The 15907-nt window shown below is 38.2% G+C and overlaps 2 protein-coding genes across 9 annotated transcripts; both read right to left on the bottom strand.

Moving 5' to 3' along the window:
* Positions 1-137: 137 nt before the first annotated feature.
* LOC143896684 (suppressor APC domain-containing protein 2) lies at positions 138-2642 on the bottom strand. 6 transcript variants are annotated; one of them, XM_077404675.1, is made up of 6 exons: positions 2472-2642; positions 1501-2331; positions 1121-1267; positions 831-1043; positions 598-745; positions 138-523 (listed from the first exon to the last, which is right to left on the bottom strand). In XM_077404675.1, the coding sequence occupies exons 1-5, from the start codon at positions 2484-2486 to the stop codon at positions 599-601; spliced, it is 1353 nt and encodes a 450-aa protein (XP_077260801.1). In that variant the 5' UTR covers positions 2487-2642; the 3' UTR covers positions 138-523; position 598. The 6 variants fall into 6 exon arrangements, with proteins under 6 accessions (XP_077260801.1, XP_077260800.1, XP_077260804.1 ...); XM_077404674.1 differs by having other exon boundaries at positions 603-745; XM_077404678.1 differs by having other exon boundaries at positions 603-745; positions 1501-2358; positions 2451-2640.
* Positions 2643-5718: 3076 nt separating this feature from the next.
* On the bottom strand, positions 5719-15803 carry Trhn (tryptophan hydroxylase). 3 transcript variants are annotated; one of them, XM_077404663.1, is made up of 12 exons: positions 15542-15803; positions 11287-11391; positions 10607-10820; positions 9831-9934; positions 9671-9738; positions 9548-9598; positions 8498-8596; positions 8254-8300; positions 8039-8174; positions 7750-7876; positions 7448-7677; positions 5719-7027 (listed from the first exon to the last, which is right to left on the bottom strand). In XM_077404663.1, the coding sequence occupies exons 3-12, from the start codon at positions 10749-10751 to the stop codon at positions 6688-6690; spliced, it is 1347 nt and encodes a 448-aa protein (XP_077260789.1). In that variant the 5' UTR covers positions 10752-10820; positions 11287-11391; positions 15542-15803; the 3' UTR covers positions 5719-6687. The 3 variants fall into 3 exon arrangements, with proteins under 3 accessions (XP_077260789.1, XP_077260788.1, XP_077260787.1); XM_077404662.1 differs by lacking the exon at positions 15542-15803 and adding an exon at positions 11852-12273; XM_077404661.1 differs by lacking the exon at positions 15542-15803 and adding an exon at positions 11870-12009.
* Between the last annotated feature and the right edge of the window lie 104 nt (positions 15804-15907).

Here is a 15907-nt window from a genome sequence, read left to right as displayed (position 1 = left end):
AGATTATACATATTAATTTCAACCGACTTAAGATTATAATAGATTTACATATATTAAACAAGAGGAAATAGACACATCCATATTTATTACATAATTAAAATAATTTATTAAAACGGGTTTTTTTTAAAACAGATTACAGAGATGTTGAAGCAATTTTAGTCATCTATTACTATAAATTGTATCTAATTGCATATTCTATTAATGAATATTTTACATCCTTAATATAAAATATCAAATTAATAAGACAGCGATAATTATTTTAACACAATATGTCAAATAATTCATATTTTAAAAATGTGTTCTACATGGCATTATAAACATTCTGGAATGTTTAAAACACGATTCTGTCCATTTATTGTTGTAGAGTACTCCAACTGGAGCGTCCGGCATTATTAGTACATTTGTACAACATAATCGACCACTTTTTTCACATTAGTTTCTTTAATTCTTTATTTTATTTGAAGTTTAACTCAAATTCTATAACTTATGTGGCACATTCTCTAAAACCTGGGAACCTCAAATTCTGAAAAGAATATTTTCAAATAAAATCAGGGATTATTGATTTTATTCGTTATATTTAATTTAGAATGTTAATACCTTACATGAATGTTTGATCGTGTTGTTCCTGGATCATTGTTGCCCTTCGGGACTGAACCAGACCAGACTGTCTATTATATAATTCTCTAACCAGACTATCTTTTTCTTGCTCGAGTAACGCTATTCGTTGGCTCTTTTTGCTAACTTCCTGTTTTGGTGGTGCATAAAAAAAATAGATTAAATTAAGTTATTCACCATTTCTTTTTATATAATGCGTTATTATTATTCACTACCTCGGTTAATCTGTGATTTTGTTGTTTAAGCCTTGACAACATATCTTGCTGAAGCTGGGCCGAGGTCGGAGTACTCAGGAACGCAAGATTCATATGAAGGGGAAGTCCTCCGCGTTCCCAGCTACTTATCAAGGCAGCTAAATGCCGATTTACTTCCAGGACACGCGCGCGTTGTAGTTCCAAGCGCTCTTGCTGTGCCTCTGTCCATTGTTCCTACGTGAAATATAACAATACATATTTTGTGCAGAGTTCCACTTAACGTAAGAGGGTGAAAAGTATCTTTTCTATACCACGTGGGAACCCATTTGTCCGAGGTGCTTAATCTTCTCTTGAGTGATTGCTATCTGCTTCAAGTACCATTCTCTAGCTTTATCAACGGCAGTTAGACCTTGAAGTAACACATCCTTCTCCTGCTCAATCTGCTTCATCCTTTTCATCTGAAAGCGTTATGTATTATGAAAATATTTTGGAATATCCAAAAATAATAATGAGTTGTGTGTCGCCTATTATATACGAATGAGATTTATGTCAATTAAAAACTAATTGAAGTTATGGGAGACACGTGTCTTTCATTCTTAAGAGATATGTATCGCCGTTAATACTCAGTTAGTGCATACCCAGAACCAATCACCAAGGGTTAGTCGGGAGTCCTAGAGGAGAACATCTTTACCATATTGTAATCAATACCATTCTGCAACGTGTGCCGCCTGGGCTCTCTACGACGATTCAATGGTTTCTTGGCTTGAAGACCGAGTTGATTACTCTGTATATCAACTGCTTTGCCATCGCCCAGAACTCTGGTCGGTCTCAACAACGTCCTGGGGTCCGGCCTGTAATTTATCGCCTGCAGCTGACGCTTCTCCTTCTCGTCGCTCATCATGAGACCCATCTGCCAGTTTTGCAGCGCCGTCCTGATCTCAGATTTGTCAAAATTACGTTCCAGGCCCATTGTTCTGCCTTCCAACGCGGCGCCGGTCCGCGGCGGTTTCGGCGGGCCGTACACCTTGTTGACCTTCGGCTCGCCGATGTTCCTCCCGTCCATCAGCTCCAGCTGCGCGTTCACGTCCTTGCGATTGGCCAGCAGCTGCGGCATACTGAGGGTACGTTGCTGGGATATGGCGTTGTTGGGTCTTATAGCGGCGGTGTTGGGCGAGGTCCAAACCGCCTTGTTTTGACTATCGGGGATGAGTATCGGCGCGGAGGGCGGCCTGTTGGGCTGGCCGTCGTGCTTCTTCGCGTCCACCTCCGCCTGTATCTGCAGCAGACAGATCTTGAGACCGGCGCAGAATCTCTCGAACGACAGCATTCCGTTCGGCGGCGTGACCTTCTTCAGGCTATCCAGCACACCCTTGGGCAGGCCCTGCGTGCCGTCGTCCTGCCATCGGCCCTCGATATCGGCGAACTTGACGAAACCGGTGTTCTGATCGTCCATTATGTCGAATAGCGTGCGCATCGCGTTGACAAAGTGCTTCGGCAGCCCGTCCACCGTCGACGTTTGTATCTGCGCCATATTCAGCTAGGATTTTAACTTCAGAACGATATCCGTTAATCCGTTATGCGTTGTCCAGATAACGGCAGCTACATCATCGAGACCGATTAGAAGCCGTGGTGGCTACTTACCTGATCGGTTCACAGGCGTACCTTTATCGAGTGCATGTCTCCGAGAAATTATCGTTGTTCTTCGCCAAGATCCTCCGGTGATTGATCACATCGTCTCGCACACCAGGTTCACGATCGCCACAAGTTGTTTTTCATAAAGCAGGATTAACCTCCTCTTGCGCGGCCAATGCGGCCATATGCAATCATGCGCATCAGCACAGACCACAGACTTCTAATTGTATAGAAGTATGTGCCACAGTCTGTGGCTGCGTTCCGATATGCGAGTATGAAAGTACGAATAGATTTATTTTATGTTGAACAATAGTGTAAGGTCTTTGATATAAAACAGCTTTATTGTCAGGATAACAATATATTCAAATGTCAATTACAGTGTCTCCACGGTGATATTCGACGATATGTCGCTTCAACAACTACTCATACTACGTTTACGCGAGCGTTACCTCTGTAGTAACTTACGATATATTACTCGTTTACGCGGAGTAAATTATCGTAAGTTACTATAAAATCCCGTTTACGCGAAGGAAAATTCTGTTTACGCGAAGGACGTATCGTAAGTTACTACAGAAGTAACGCTCGCGTAAACGTACGTAGTATCAGTCTTCAGTCTCAATATATATATGCACAAATACTCACGCTACGTTTACGCGAGCGTTACTTTTGTAGTAACTTACGATATATTACTCGTTTACGCGGAGTAAATTATCGTAAGTTACTACAAAATCCCGTTTACGCGAAGGAAAATCCCGTTTACGCGAAGGAATTATCGTAAGTTAATATACTACAGAAGTATAAACGCTCGCGTAAACGTAGTATCATCAGTCTCAATAATACTTCAATATACAAAACTCACTAAATACTCAGTCTCAACTCACAACTTCAATAATATACGTCGCTTCAATATTCGCTTCTACTAATACGTGCCATTCTCATAGGCTTTCTATAATACGACTTCTTCTCACGCTGGCTACATCGCGACTCTCCCACTTCGAATATTCGCAAATCATGTTCCTCTTTCAATCGCTATACTAGCCTCGCTATAGTGCCAAATATCCTACATCACTTCTCAAATCGTCAAATTCCTATATCACCGCATCGATAACGACGATAATTTGGTTTTCTTATTAACCGTTACAATCTGCCGCTTACAATAGTAAATGCTGCGTTCCCACTATACGCGACGCGCGACGCGTATAGTGGGAACGCAGCATATTGTTTATGATGAGATTGATATATTTAATTTTTGTTTTTTTGTTTCTATCGCAAAAGTATATTTTTCCACATAAAATTCTTTATATCATATGGGAACTAGCAAAACCAGGAATCGAATTTCCAAGTAAAGACTTTTTAATCGACCCTACTATCATTTTTTTTATTTAATTAATTTAGAAGGACCAAAACCAATGGTTGTATTGTGATAACGATTAAAAAAAGAATAATAATAATAGTCAGTAGGGTCGATTAAAAAAGTCTTTACTGTTAAATTAATTATTCACTGGCGAAGCAAATGTTACTATTCGGTCGAATTTCCAAGTCTTTTGCAAACAACTGCTCTGAATTAAGTTATTGAATACTTCGCAATTATTGTTAGGAATGCTAGAATTAATTGTAAAAAAAAATGTATATATTTCGTATAGATCTGAAAATGTGTCCGCTTTACTCATAAACATGGTTTTCATATCCATATCTAATTGATTAAAATTTGCTGTCAATGTTACAATCTCCATATTTTTCAAAAAAAATTTGAAACAATATTCCTCTAATTCCTGAAAATTATTCATCATATATATAAATAAATGAAGAAGTATATACTTCTTACATTACATTACATTAATAGGATTGGGATGGGGTTACGGGATATTCTCTGTAACATACATATAATAGCGATAAGTTATTGAAATGAAAGTGTATAATACACATATGTATAATACCTACAATAATTGCGAAATACAATATTTGTACTACACAATTTACATACTTATATATTATATATATATTTTTTCTGATTCTATTTCATCTTTCATCTGTTTACTGCATGTAGTTGTGTTAGTATATATCTCGTCTATGTGAGTATCTTTTTCTTTTTTACATACATTTTCCACGTTTTCCACTAACAATATGCTCACTGTTACAATTAGTATCATTTACGTATGGTCTTGATTGCATTGTCTTTCTATAAATAATTTTAGTATTAGTGTTTTACACCATGCATAGATATAATTTTATTTTTCATATTTTATTTATTTGTGTTCGTTTATTTAATTTCTAATAAGTATAACAAATGTAAATAAAAGAATAATCACTACTTCTCATACATATTCATCATTGTTAAATATTTGCGTTGTTTTGTTCCTCCGGTAGGATAATAAAAACATTCTTTAGAAAAATGTAGGAGGCAGCATAAGACGCTGTATTTAGTAGGGACGTTTTCCAGTCCTGCTGCTTTTGTCTACATCTCCTGAATATTTTCTTTTCTTCGGAAACCTATATATAATATAATGACATAGTATAATCATTTTTTAATTATATGTATATATTTGATATATATAGTATTAGAATTTACATGTCACAAATTGTAACACAGTAATATTGCCATGCTTTACTTACATGTGAAATGATACTTCCTCGCCAGCTATCTTCCAATAACCATATGCACTATATACACGTCTTCATATTATCTGAAAGAATTTCACACGTTGCAAACGTTTGTCTAACACTCGGATTGGCAAGGGTCTGTTTTCATAGCTGAACTAGTGTATACTCTTTGAAATATAGGTATATGTTTGAAATTTGGCGAATGCGAGAAGGGAAGTTCTAATGCAGTTCATTGCAGTGTAGTAATAAAAAACATATCGTACAATTACAGCGAATGTTTCACTTCCTCAGTCTTCTTCTTCTTCTTAGTGGTTAATTGACGGAGGTTTTAATTTTTCTTTTCTTTTCTTTAAACTCTTTTTTCTCCCTTTAAACGGGGAATCCTCTTAATCAAGGAACATGTGGGATGAAGGCCAGGATCGGTCACAGACCTTTCAGTTATAAAATTATTAGTGCACACACGGAACTGACGGAACCACGCGTCATCTCCTAGACCTAGATTTCAATGCCTTCAATCTGCCTACGTTTCTTTGATTAGATAGATTTAAACCAAAATTATTTATATAATTATTATAATTTACATAATTTTGTTTCTAAAACGGAAAATTAAATAAAATTTAAGAAATGACGTGGATGCATGGAGCAGGAGTTGTCAGCAAGAGATTTTGGATCTATCATAGTTTTGCATATATTTTTTAATCCCATTACGACACATCTCAATAACTATACATTCTACATAATATAATACATTCTACATAATATCTTATTTATACATTTAACAGAATCAGAGCGTATATGTTATATCGAAGGATTAAAAATTATAGCCGAAAAAATGTTGAATGTATATCGCTGAGAAAAGATAAGTATCAGAGCTGAAGTCGAATATAAGGGGGGATGAGTGACCATCAGAAGCGTAAATGGAACTTTTAGAAACCATAAATTGGAACAGCAAAACGTAAAAGAGTCGTTTACTTTTTTTTAAATATAGCGTTTTAATTTACGCTTCCTAGAAGTTTCGTTTACACGCTTCTGTCATTTTCCCTTTACATTTGATTTACGTTCCGATTTTTATTTTCGCCAGGAATGAAATGACCGAAAGCTGAAAACTCAATTCGTAAAATTTCTCTTCTGCTTTTTAAAGAGGGATTCTTGCTCAAAAGATTACATTTCATATGCATACAATTATACATTCTAGTTTAACTATTCACGCTATAATATATTTTAAAATGAGATGACTAGTATATTGATGTCTCTTATTTTCTTTTATATATTTGAATCTTCGGATTATTTGTTATCGATATACTTATTTATAGATAGGCGAGCAGGAAATAAATAAAGATAATTCTTCTTTTTAATCCGCCTATTTTACGCGCATTTTATATATATTATATTAATATATTTTTAATATATATATATATATATATATATATATATATATATATATATAATTTGAGTTTTCTTCTCAAAATAATTATCTTTAGCTTACTTTTTATGTCTATAATTCTACGACATCTTCATGTAAGACAGCAAAGAGATTTTTGCATTTCTGTTGATTTCGTCAGAGAATCCATTTCTAAAGCTTTACGCCGATCCTTTTAAGCGTTTCTAAGATTTAATGAGTCTGCGATATCAAGAATGATGCCATTTAATTCTTTACGATGGCATCTTCATCGTCGTGACGCAATTGCTGATCTTCCCGAGGACGAGTCTCCTCGGCGTTGGGACTATCGTCGCTGTCCGAGGACGAGTTGCCGCTGTCCTGCGGCAAGTCGATGCCGTGCGTCAGCAGGCTCGTTATCCTTTCGACGTCGACGGTGTCGTCCTGCTCATGGATCTTCTTCAGGGCGTTCGATACTATGCAAAGATCGCCCCGCAGCTCGGTGACCACCGCCGTGATCTTCTGGGCGTCCGTAAGCACCTCCACTGACTGAGTGTACGGGTTGTAGCGTATCCCGAAGGGTCGTTGAATCTGATTAGCGAACGCGCTGGAGAACACAAGCGGCAATATAACAACAATGACATAGTAGCAACAACAGATACAAACAGCGACGACGTTTACTCTTTTTTAACCCGAGAACGGACACCTGGGGCTACTTAAACACCCCGCCAGTGTCGAAAAAATAGAGCTCGCGTCACAGTAATTTTAATGTGCTTCTTTCGTTTTTTAAATATTTTTTGGTTTCTTCTTACTTTTCTCGGAAAATGTTGAGTAAATCTATATACATATTGTACTCACAAATACTGATAAATTATAGAACAATCCAAAATATGCAATATATGTAATTAATAACAATGACTTATTTTAATTGGGATGTAAAAATGGCCCCAGGTGACCGTTTATGGAGAGAAAAAAAAAACCAAGGCGCCCGTTCTCCAGGTTAAATTCAAGAGAAGAAGCTAATTACCGCATTTTCTCCTTTGCCTCCTCTATGCTGTCCGTGTAATAATACGCATTCTGGAACGCGGTGATGATGCATTCCTGCTTGCAAGTGACGTCCGGTTCGAATCTCATGGTCTTCTCGGGGGTGGTGACCGCGTGTCGCAGTTCCGCCACCGACGACAGCAGACCGGCCCCGTAAACGCGCAGCATACCGTCTTGCTTGCACAGACCGAACTCCACCGTGAAGAAGTACAGCTGTGGAAAGACATCAGAAGTCGTGCGTGCGAAAGAGGAAAGAAGTATATTCTCCTACGTTCGTAGACTTACGGTCGCCAGTTTGTCTATATCTTCGTCCGACGCGCCGAGAGAAGCCAGACCGAGTTCTTGAGAGAATTGCGCGAAGCTTGGGTTCGCGAGCAGCGGCATGTGGCCCAGCAATTCGTGGCAGCAATCTCTGCAAAATCGCGAGATATTGCAGCTATTTTAAAACATACGCCGACAGCATAGCGAGGTAGTTAAAGAACAGTTCAGCTGGAAGTTTTATTTCATCATCGATATCCGTTTCACGGTTTACAACGTATTTAGTTCGTGCTTTTACAGAGAACGGGCGGCTTACGGTTCCGGCGTGTAAAATGGATCGGAAGAGTGTCGAATATACTGCGTGCAGTGAAACACTCGGAAAGCGAGGCCGGAGAGAAAATCCCGCGGTGTCAGATATCCCGCGACTGGGCGAAGTTGAAATCCGGTTGTTCCTGTGAAATATATCCCGTTTAAACATGCCACCAGTACTTCCGCGAAATGATAGATTGACTACGTGACAGTCTTACTTACGCTTCAGGAAAACGTTTATATCCTGCAGTTGTGGTATATTGTCTTCTCTAAGAGAAAATGAAAATATGATATATTTTATGCTATTTTTGCAAATTGATATTTCTTTTTGTTTGCTTTTTTTCTTCAGAAATTATGTTTAATATAAATATTATCTTTTCACGTGCACTCTTTGCACATCAATAAATGTTTACTTTTTAAGCAAAAGTTTGGGACATGTGTTACATAAATATCTGGTTAGATGTACCTGTATCCACAATACTTGACCAGCTTCGGCCAATTTTCCAGATATTCCTTGCACGCATATTTTTGATAAAGGTGATGCAGTTCGCGGAAAACGGTTCCCCTAAGACACAAAATTGCTATTTTGTTGTATTTTACAATCTTTTTATATTTTGGTAACGTTTTTGCATTACGTGTTAAAAATGTATTTAATCTTTGTTATATTTCGATATATTTTTGTATATCTTTTTTGGACGATGTTTAATAAAGCATTGTTAAATGACGAATTGACGATGGTCATTAAATTATTCGAATTCGTGTTTGGCTTTTACCAAAGAGCTCTCGTTTTGATTAAGTTTGTTGAAGCGGCAATGTTTGCCTCATGCATCGTTGCATTTAAGTTAGAGAGATTGCATTAGCCGAGTCGCTCCTCGAACTCTTCTTACGCCGAGGATAAATCAAATTGATGCAATTAAGGGTGCATTCAGCGTCTGCCAATCTTACTCGTGCTTTACAAAGAGACACATAGAACGAAGAAGAGATAGATAGATAGATAGATAGATAGATAGATAGAGAGAGAGAGAGAGAGAGAGAGAGAGAGAGAGAGAGAGAGAGAGAGAGAGAGAGAGAGAGAGGGGAGAGGAAGGAGGGCAAACTGACTTTCTCGTTTCGAAAACTGGGAGTCCTCGCATCGGAAACACCGAGCGAATGTATATAGCTTAAGCATCGAGAAACAGAAATGATTCTTCTATCCGTTCCAATTGCCTTCATGTATACGGAGGCACGTTCGTAGTTCTGTCCGTAGTTTAATGAGAAAAAGTTGTATGCGTGTCTCGAAAGAGAATATCATGTTGGGGTTCGTGACTTGCGATACATAAATGATTTTTAATAACATGATCGCGGTGCTTATTTGTGAATTCTTCTGTGTTTACTGTTAGTCTTTCTTACTTTGGAGAATGTTACAGATTCGATTTTTGAGAATTTTTTTTTCCACGTGATATTCTTCCTTTTTTACGAAAAAAATATTGCGAAAGTTGCAATAATGTTATAAAAGAGTTAAAAAAAAAGAACGTACCAAGTTCTGATCTCATCCGGCGTGTACTGCACTCTCGGTATCGGTTGACCACTAAAACATCACGTTGCTTGTTAATAAAAACAAAAAATCTCTCTCGCGGGTAAACTCTTTCGCTTTACTTACTGCCTGTAATTATAAGCAATATCAGCGAACTCCTCGCGGCGTTTACGATACACGGTATCCTTGAAACCCTACAATTGTCAAATAGTTTTGTTAAAGCACGCGGTCGAGTACGAGAAGGCGTAATTGCAATAACATGCACGAAATTATGCCGTAAACTTACGGGATGATCCGCGTCCAATTCCGATCCGTACATGAGAACTTTTTGCGCCCGATCGAGGTCCGATATCTTCCGCGGGAACCAGGGCATGTCTACCTCGCTAAAATCTTTAAATCCATTGCGTGTTGCTTATAAGATATTCCATTAATTCCGAAAGTCTTGAGACAGAGGTAATAAAACGACGTGTTTCCGCGATAAAACCTTGATACAAATTCTATCGGACTTGCAATTTTAGCCTTCGCTAAAAGGATGGAACACTTTGAGGTAGCGATAATATAAACTGAGCGACGCACGTAAAGAAATTCAATATCTCTTTCACGAATAGAAAGATCGTATGACCAAATACTTAAGTTTATAAGCTTTAAAATAAACGAGGATTTGAAACAAAAAAAAATTCTCTCAGTTTTAGCGAACTATAAATATAAGTGAATGCAACAATGAAACTATTTAACAAATTGTTAAATTATTATTATTAAATTGTTAAGTGTTTTGCTTAAATTGAACAACAAATGAATAAAAATTATATATTACTATATAATTATAAATTATTAGTGTTTTTATTTAAAATTGAAAACTGTAGCTCTTAATTTATGAAGATTGAAAGCGTTCTTCTGATCAAAACTGCATTTTATCGTATCGGAATTTAATTACGCCGAGTTGTGCAATACACATTTACAACGACACACGGGTATTGGAATTGCATTTAACCCTGTTTTGTTACGATGAAAAATTTATTTTATCGATATTCGTTACCGTGCACGTGTACTGGGGGGACTCACCGAAGCTCGTCGCGGTCGAAAGAGAAGGCGCGCGTGGTATACTTCCGATTTGCTCGTAATGGGCGAGATTGATAGCCGCCACTTCGCGGCTCAGCATCTTCATCAATTGCTCCATCCTCTTCGAGTCGCACTCGACATCCACCATGATATCGTACTCGGAGCCGCGGCGCAGCGACTTCCTCGATTCGATGTGCACGACATTTATGCCTAAATCCTTCGCGCGACGGAGAAGAGATTTTCCTCAATAAATTTTTGAACCGTGCTTATAGATGTGTGATTGTCATATCTACGCGGTACTTATCACTTGGAATTTCAAAAACGACTCTATTTCATTGCACCGATTGTCGCAAATTTATGATCTATCTCATATTAATGGAGGGCTTGGAAAGGTTTGTTTTAGGAACCTCGCGAGGTTCCCGTATTAGTAATTGTAATTCTCAGAAAGCAATCATTCTTGTTTACATGTGCGAGCAAAAATTTTTTAGAGAACTTTGCTTTGCAGCATTATTTTTTATTTCATTGCTGGATTTTATTTATTTTATTTTTTTAATTATTTTATTGCCGGATTTCTGATTTCGCTCGCTCGGCCAGATTTTTAAAATAACGTGTGAAAAATTTAAAGAGAATGTAACGTAATTTTAACGTAGGCATATACCAAAAACGGGAAATACAAAACGTACCTGAAACACTTGAAGTGCTCGTGCTAAGCCACCGACCTGATTCTTCAAGGAAAATATCACAGAATTCTTGTTGCCACTAGTCGGATTATTCTTACTCTCGGGGATCTGAATGAACGAGAGACCACATGTCTGTTTAATAAGTCGCTCGTCTCTACCTTTATGTCTATTCATATATAAACTCAATTCTACACTTTTATAAAATTCAAAATTTTGATTGAATCCAATTGAATTATAATTATTAATACGAGAGAATTAAGAAATATCGATGATTTGAAGATAGAAAAGTATGTTTTTAAAGTTAATACCTAGTCAATGGATATTTATAATTATAAATACATTTATAAACGAATTAAAGCTTCTACAAGATTAATTAATATTACATTTACTTTTACATATATATACAGTTTGCTCTAAAAATAAGAGAACATTCTAATCATGTTCAAAGTCCACGTATTCTAAGATTAATTGCTAAAAAAAAAAGATAATTTTTAAATTATCCTTGTACGCGGTTTTATTTGTCGTAATGTTTGTGACTTTAACTAAAATCATCGAGTCGTCAACATACATCGTCACGGCAACATACGTCGCGCGATTTGTGTAGCGGACTTCCTTCCTTGACGGCCCAACTCTCGCCTCTCCTGTACAGCCACACCCCGAGAAGACTCTTCCCCGACCCACTCATAATGACTTTTGCGACAAACGAATTCGCGAATCAACGAGAAGTTCTTTTTTTTGTCGGTAATTTCGTTTATCGACGAGATTTATCTCTTTTAATATTTCGCACGACGCGACAGACGGTTTCGCGACTGACTGACGGTTCGCTGTCTTTAAGGAGACGAGCAACAGTGTGCCGGTACCATCCTTAAGGTCCTCTTAAGACCTCGGTCCCCCCGTCTGCGCTCGTCCTTCTCAATGACGATCTCGCCTGGGCGGCGCACAGCGGCACCAGCGATTCCCATTGGTCGGATAAAATTTCTCATGGGGTTGAAGACAAGTGTTGGCTCACCCCCCCCTTCCCCGGTTTAGCGGCAAGTGGTGCCGGTCCTCGAATGTATTCCTCGTGAGTGACGTCACTGGAGAGCCCACGAGGCGAATGATGCGAGCACCGGTAATGAGAAGCGTGCCCAAGAATTGCAAAGTTTCCAATAAACGAGGTGCGACACTTTTATTTTTGCAAAAAATTTCTACCTAAGAAGTTTCTTTTATTTCGTTTTGCTTAAAGAGACCGAAAAGGATGAGACATTCATTGAATTGACGCGGAAAAAAGATTGATTAAAATAATTATAATTATATTTATATAAAATATAATTATTTTGGATTTCATCTATTTTAAATAACGTTGTCGCTATTAATAATGTAATTACGTATATACACCAGAATTGTATATATATCTAATTACAAATTATTCATTTATTTTGAAATTAGTATATGTACTGCCGAAGCAAGTACTTATTTTAAAATTATTTTTATATACGATACTTAATTATGCTTACACTAAAAGTCATATTTCAAAGCTTTTTCTAAATATTATAGATATAGAGAGCTTTTAGTATGAATATAATATATTGATGAGATTTCCTTCCTAAATTTATAATATTTTATAGAAATTATTACGGAATTGCAGTAACGTTTTTTCATCATTAAAAGATGCACAGTTCACGTATAAAATTGTACATGTTGCAATTAAAAGAATTGCAATATCAAAAGCGTCAAAGCGAAGAAGCGGTCAGTTGGTGGGACGACTTTCTACGGGAGACGGGGGAGGAAGCTTCTTCAACGAGACGGCGGCGATTTCTCGTTCTTCGGATTCTGCTCCGAAACAAAGAGACTGTTTAATAAAAGCTCGAACACCCGAGGGGTACTCCCACTCGCGAGGAAATTAGATGCAGCACATTACGAGTGGTCTATCACTTACCACTATCAGCTGCCGCAACGCAGTTCCACCCTCGGTAAATTATACCGAGTGTTTCGCTCGGCATTCAGCGAGATTGAGAGTATCGTTCGATCCTCGGACCGGGGATACTCCCTTATCGGAACGCGTTCTCATAGACAGATAATTCCAAAGAGGGTATAATACCTCTCCGCGAGCGTTCTCAACACTAACTATTTATTATTTAATCAATTTAATTCTCACTGCCGATTTTTTTGTTAACCCGACACGACGCTGCCAGCATTTAAGACACGAAGAGATCCACGGTCCACGTGAAACTGCGAGAAGATCAGTTCGTGTCCATAACGCAATCTTACGTCACTCGCCATCGCTGAATTCACCCCTAAATTTCGTATACCGCGGTATATTATTGCGGTGACATGAGAGACATCCTTTGTCGCCGCGATACGGCGGCGAAGTCGAAAGGGCATGGCGCAGTTACCAGCGACGATAATGTCGACGGCAAGAGGCGATATGTCGACTTTAGAATCAAACGGGGAAGTTTTAATGGGATATGCCGGGTAGCACGAATTTAGCTACGGTCGTCTATCCGCGGCTGCAAAGGCCACTAGGTCAGACACAGTCAATACCGTCGATTTCTTTGTCTCGTATTGTCTGAGTTTTTTCCTTGAGATTACACTAACGAAGTTGCCCCCCCCTCCCCCCGTCGTGTAATAAAAACATATTTAATTGCTGCAGTCTCAAATCATATTTACATCCCCGACATATCGATCTCTCCTTTTCAATATTTATAATCGAACGATCGAGTTACGTATCGCATGAAATGGTGATTATTTATTAAAAAACATACAGTTATATTTGCGTCAAAATTATTGTTTTATAAATTCCACTATTCCGCGTACGATTGCGTTTTTTATTCTTTTGCTATACAATCTGTGTTATATACTTTCATGTTATATTTTTATTCTATAATCTGAATATTTTTAATGCGCTGTCTCTTTTTAGCTATACGTTTTATTGCGTTTTCGTGTTACTGATGCCTTCTGACGTCGATAGCCTGTTGCTTCACTTTCGCGAGACGCGTTCTTCCTCAAAGCTTTTTGAGTGGCCTCGAGAAAATCGGCTGAAATTTTTTAATCGATCGAGACGACCAAGAACGCAGAAAGTCCTCGCGACGGAGAGGATAATGACTATTCATCGAACAGCAAACAGAGGAAGATCCTTTCCGAGCGGCCTCTCAGCACGAATGAGACTGGCGATCGGTGATTCTAGAAATCGGGGGTGGAATGTGAGAAAAACAGTTGTAAGAGATTGTAGAATAAGAAATGTTCTTCGTGCAGCTGATGGCGAAGTCGCGCAGAGACATTCGCGAAATGTAATCGTGGCGCAATTTAATTTTGGCGACACGCCAGTAGGAAGTCGCTATCGTAATGTTGTTACAATGACTTAAAATTGCCCATAAAATATATTGTTATGAAGCTCTACGTCTAAAATTGTTATATTCTTAATCATCGATTTTATCCAAGTCACACATTGATAATTCCAATCGTTTGATAGCTTCATTACTTCGTACTAATTCTAGAGATCAGTGATTAAGTGAAAAGGGCAGAGAGCCGTAACAAGTTTACACTGAGGATGGCTTAATGTCAGGCTGAAACGTATGCCAAGCTGTCAATTTTTTACTTAAAGATTATGACAATAATGCTTTGTTACGGCTCTGTGGCCTTTTCACTTAATTATTGATTTTTAATCATTTAAGCCTTCTAAGATTATTAATTCTTAGAGAGCTTTGGAACGAGATTGAGAATCGATTGACGAGATTCATGTTGATCGAAATCTCGAAGAAATCGATTTTAATGCATGAAAAAAACGCTGCGTTTACGATACTCAATACTCGCTTTATTATATACTTTTATATGTATGTTATATATGACAAAGTGGCGCAAGTTGCAAAATTTTCGACGAATCATCGAAATATAGGCGAATCTTTATCGTTACAGCACGAGTGTACGAGCGAAAAAGATCGATGGCGAAATGGCTGTAAAATATTTAGCCGCCTTTCCTGCAATTTTTATGTTGCGGCTCGGCTGCGAATTCCAAGCCACTCCGGGAGATACGAGTGTAAACTCCCCGAGAGTTTACGTGCTCCGCTGATAAATGTTTCATTGCGCAATGTACAATCGACCGGCGGCGCGCTAGATCCACAAATGTTCGGACAGAGACCTGGCCCACATTTTCTCGGAGCGCGGCGCATACATGTAGTTTATGGTGTTACCCCATAGTTTTTCTATTATACAGTGTCTTTCGTAAACGTTTGAAAAAAAATTAAGCGAGAAAAGAATTATTTTATCGCATTAAACTCACATATCGTTTCGTAATCAAATTCCTGCTTGGAAAATAGCGCGCCGGCTATTGATTGAATTCGTATCGTAAACAATTATCTCAACTCGAACATAGCAATTGAGAGCATTCACTGACCAGCATTCACTGCAGCTTTCATTTAGCAACCACTGGATTCTAGCTTTTATTTTCCCTAATGTTAAAATCACCCGATGTTATTGGCTGCATTTAGCAGTAAATGCGAGACGAGAATACGTAGCCAAACGTACACCCTCTGATTTTCTCTCTTTCTCTTTTTCTCCCCCTCTCTCTCTCGTTCCGGTCGAGAACCAACCCCCGTCCACCCTCGTGAACGAGCAGGCGCGCGACGTTCGCCACGCAGGAATCAAT

Source organism: Temnothorax americanus, unplaced genomic scaffold (genome assembly GCF_048541705.1).
Source record: "Temnothorax americanus isolate GAGA-0224 unplaced genomic scaffold, ASM4854170v1 Scaffold19, whole genome shotgun sequence".
NCBI lineage: Eukaryota > Metazoa > Arthropoda > Insecta > Hymenoptera > Formicidae > Temnothorax > Temnothorax americanus.
Note: the sequence above shows the minus strand (reverse complement) of the source record. Positions and strands in the feature narration are given on the sequence as shown.

Coding starts and splice junctions, on each gene's coding strand:
- LOC143896684 (XM_077404674.1), bottom strand. Junction 1,268..1,500: donor ATGGTATTGATTACAATATG/GTAAAGATGTTC, acceptor TAACGCTTTCAG/ATGAAAAGGATGAAGCAGAT. Junction 1,044..1,120: donor GACAAATGGGTTCCCACGTG/GTATAGAAAAGA, acceptor TATTTCACGTAG/GAACAATGGACAGAGGCACA.
- Trhn (XM_077404662.1), bottom strand. CDS start 11,968: ATGAGTGGGTCGGGGAAGAGTCTTCTCGGGGTGTGGCTGTACAGGAGA. Junction 11,392..11,851: donor ACGTATGTTGCCGTGACGAT/GTATGTTGACGA, acceptor TCGTTCATTCAG/ATCCCCGAGAGTAAGAATAA. Junction 9,935..10,606: donor TTCGACCGCGACGAGCTTCG/GTGAGTCCCCCC, acceptor ATGGATTTAAAG/ATTTTAGCGAGGTAGACATG.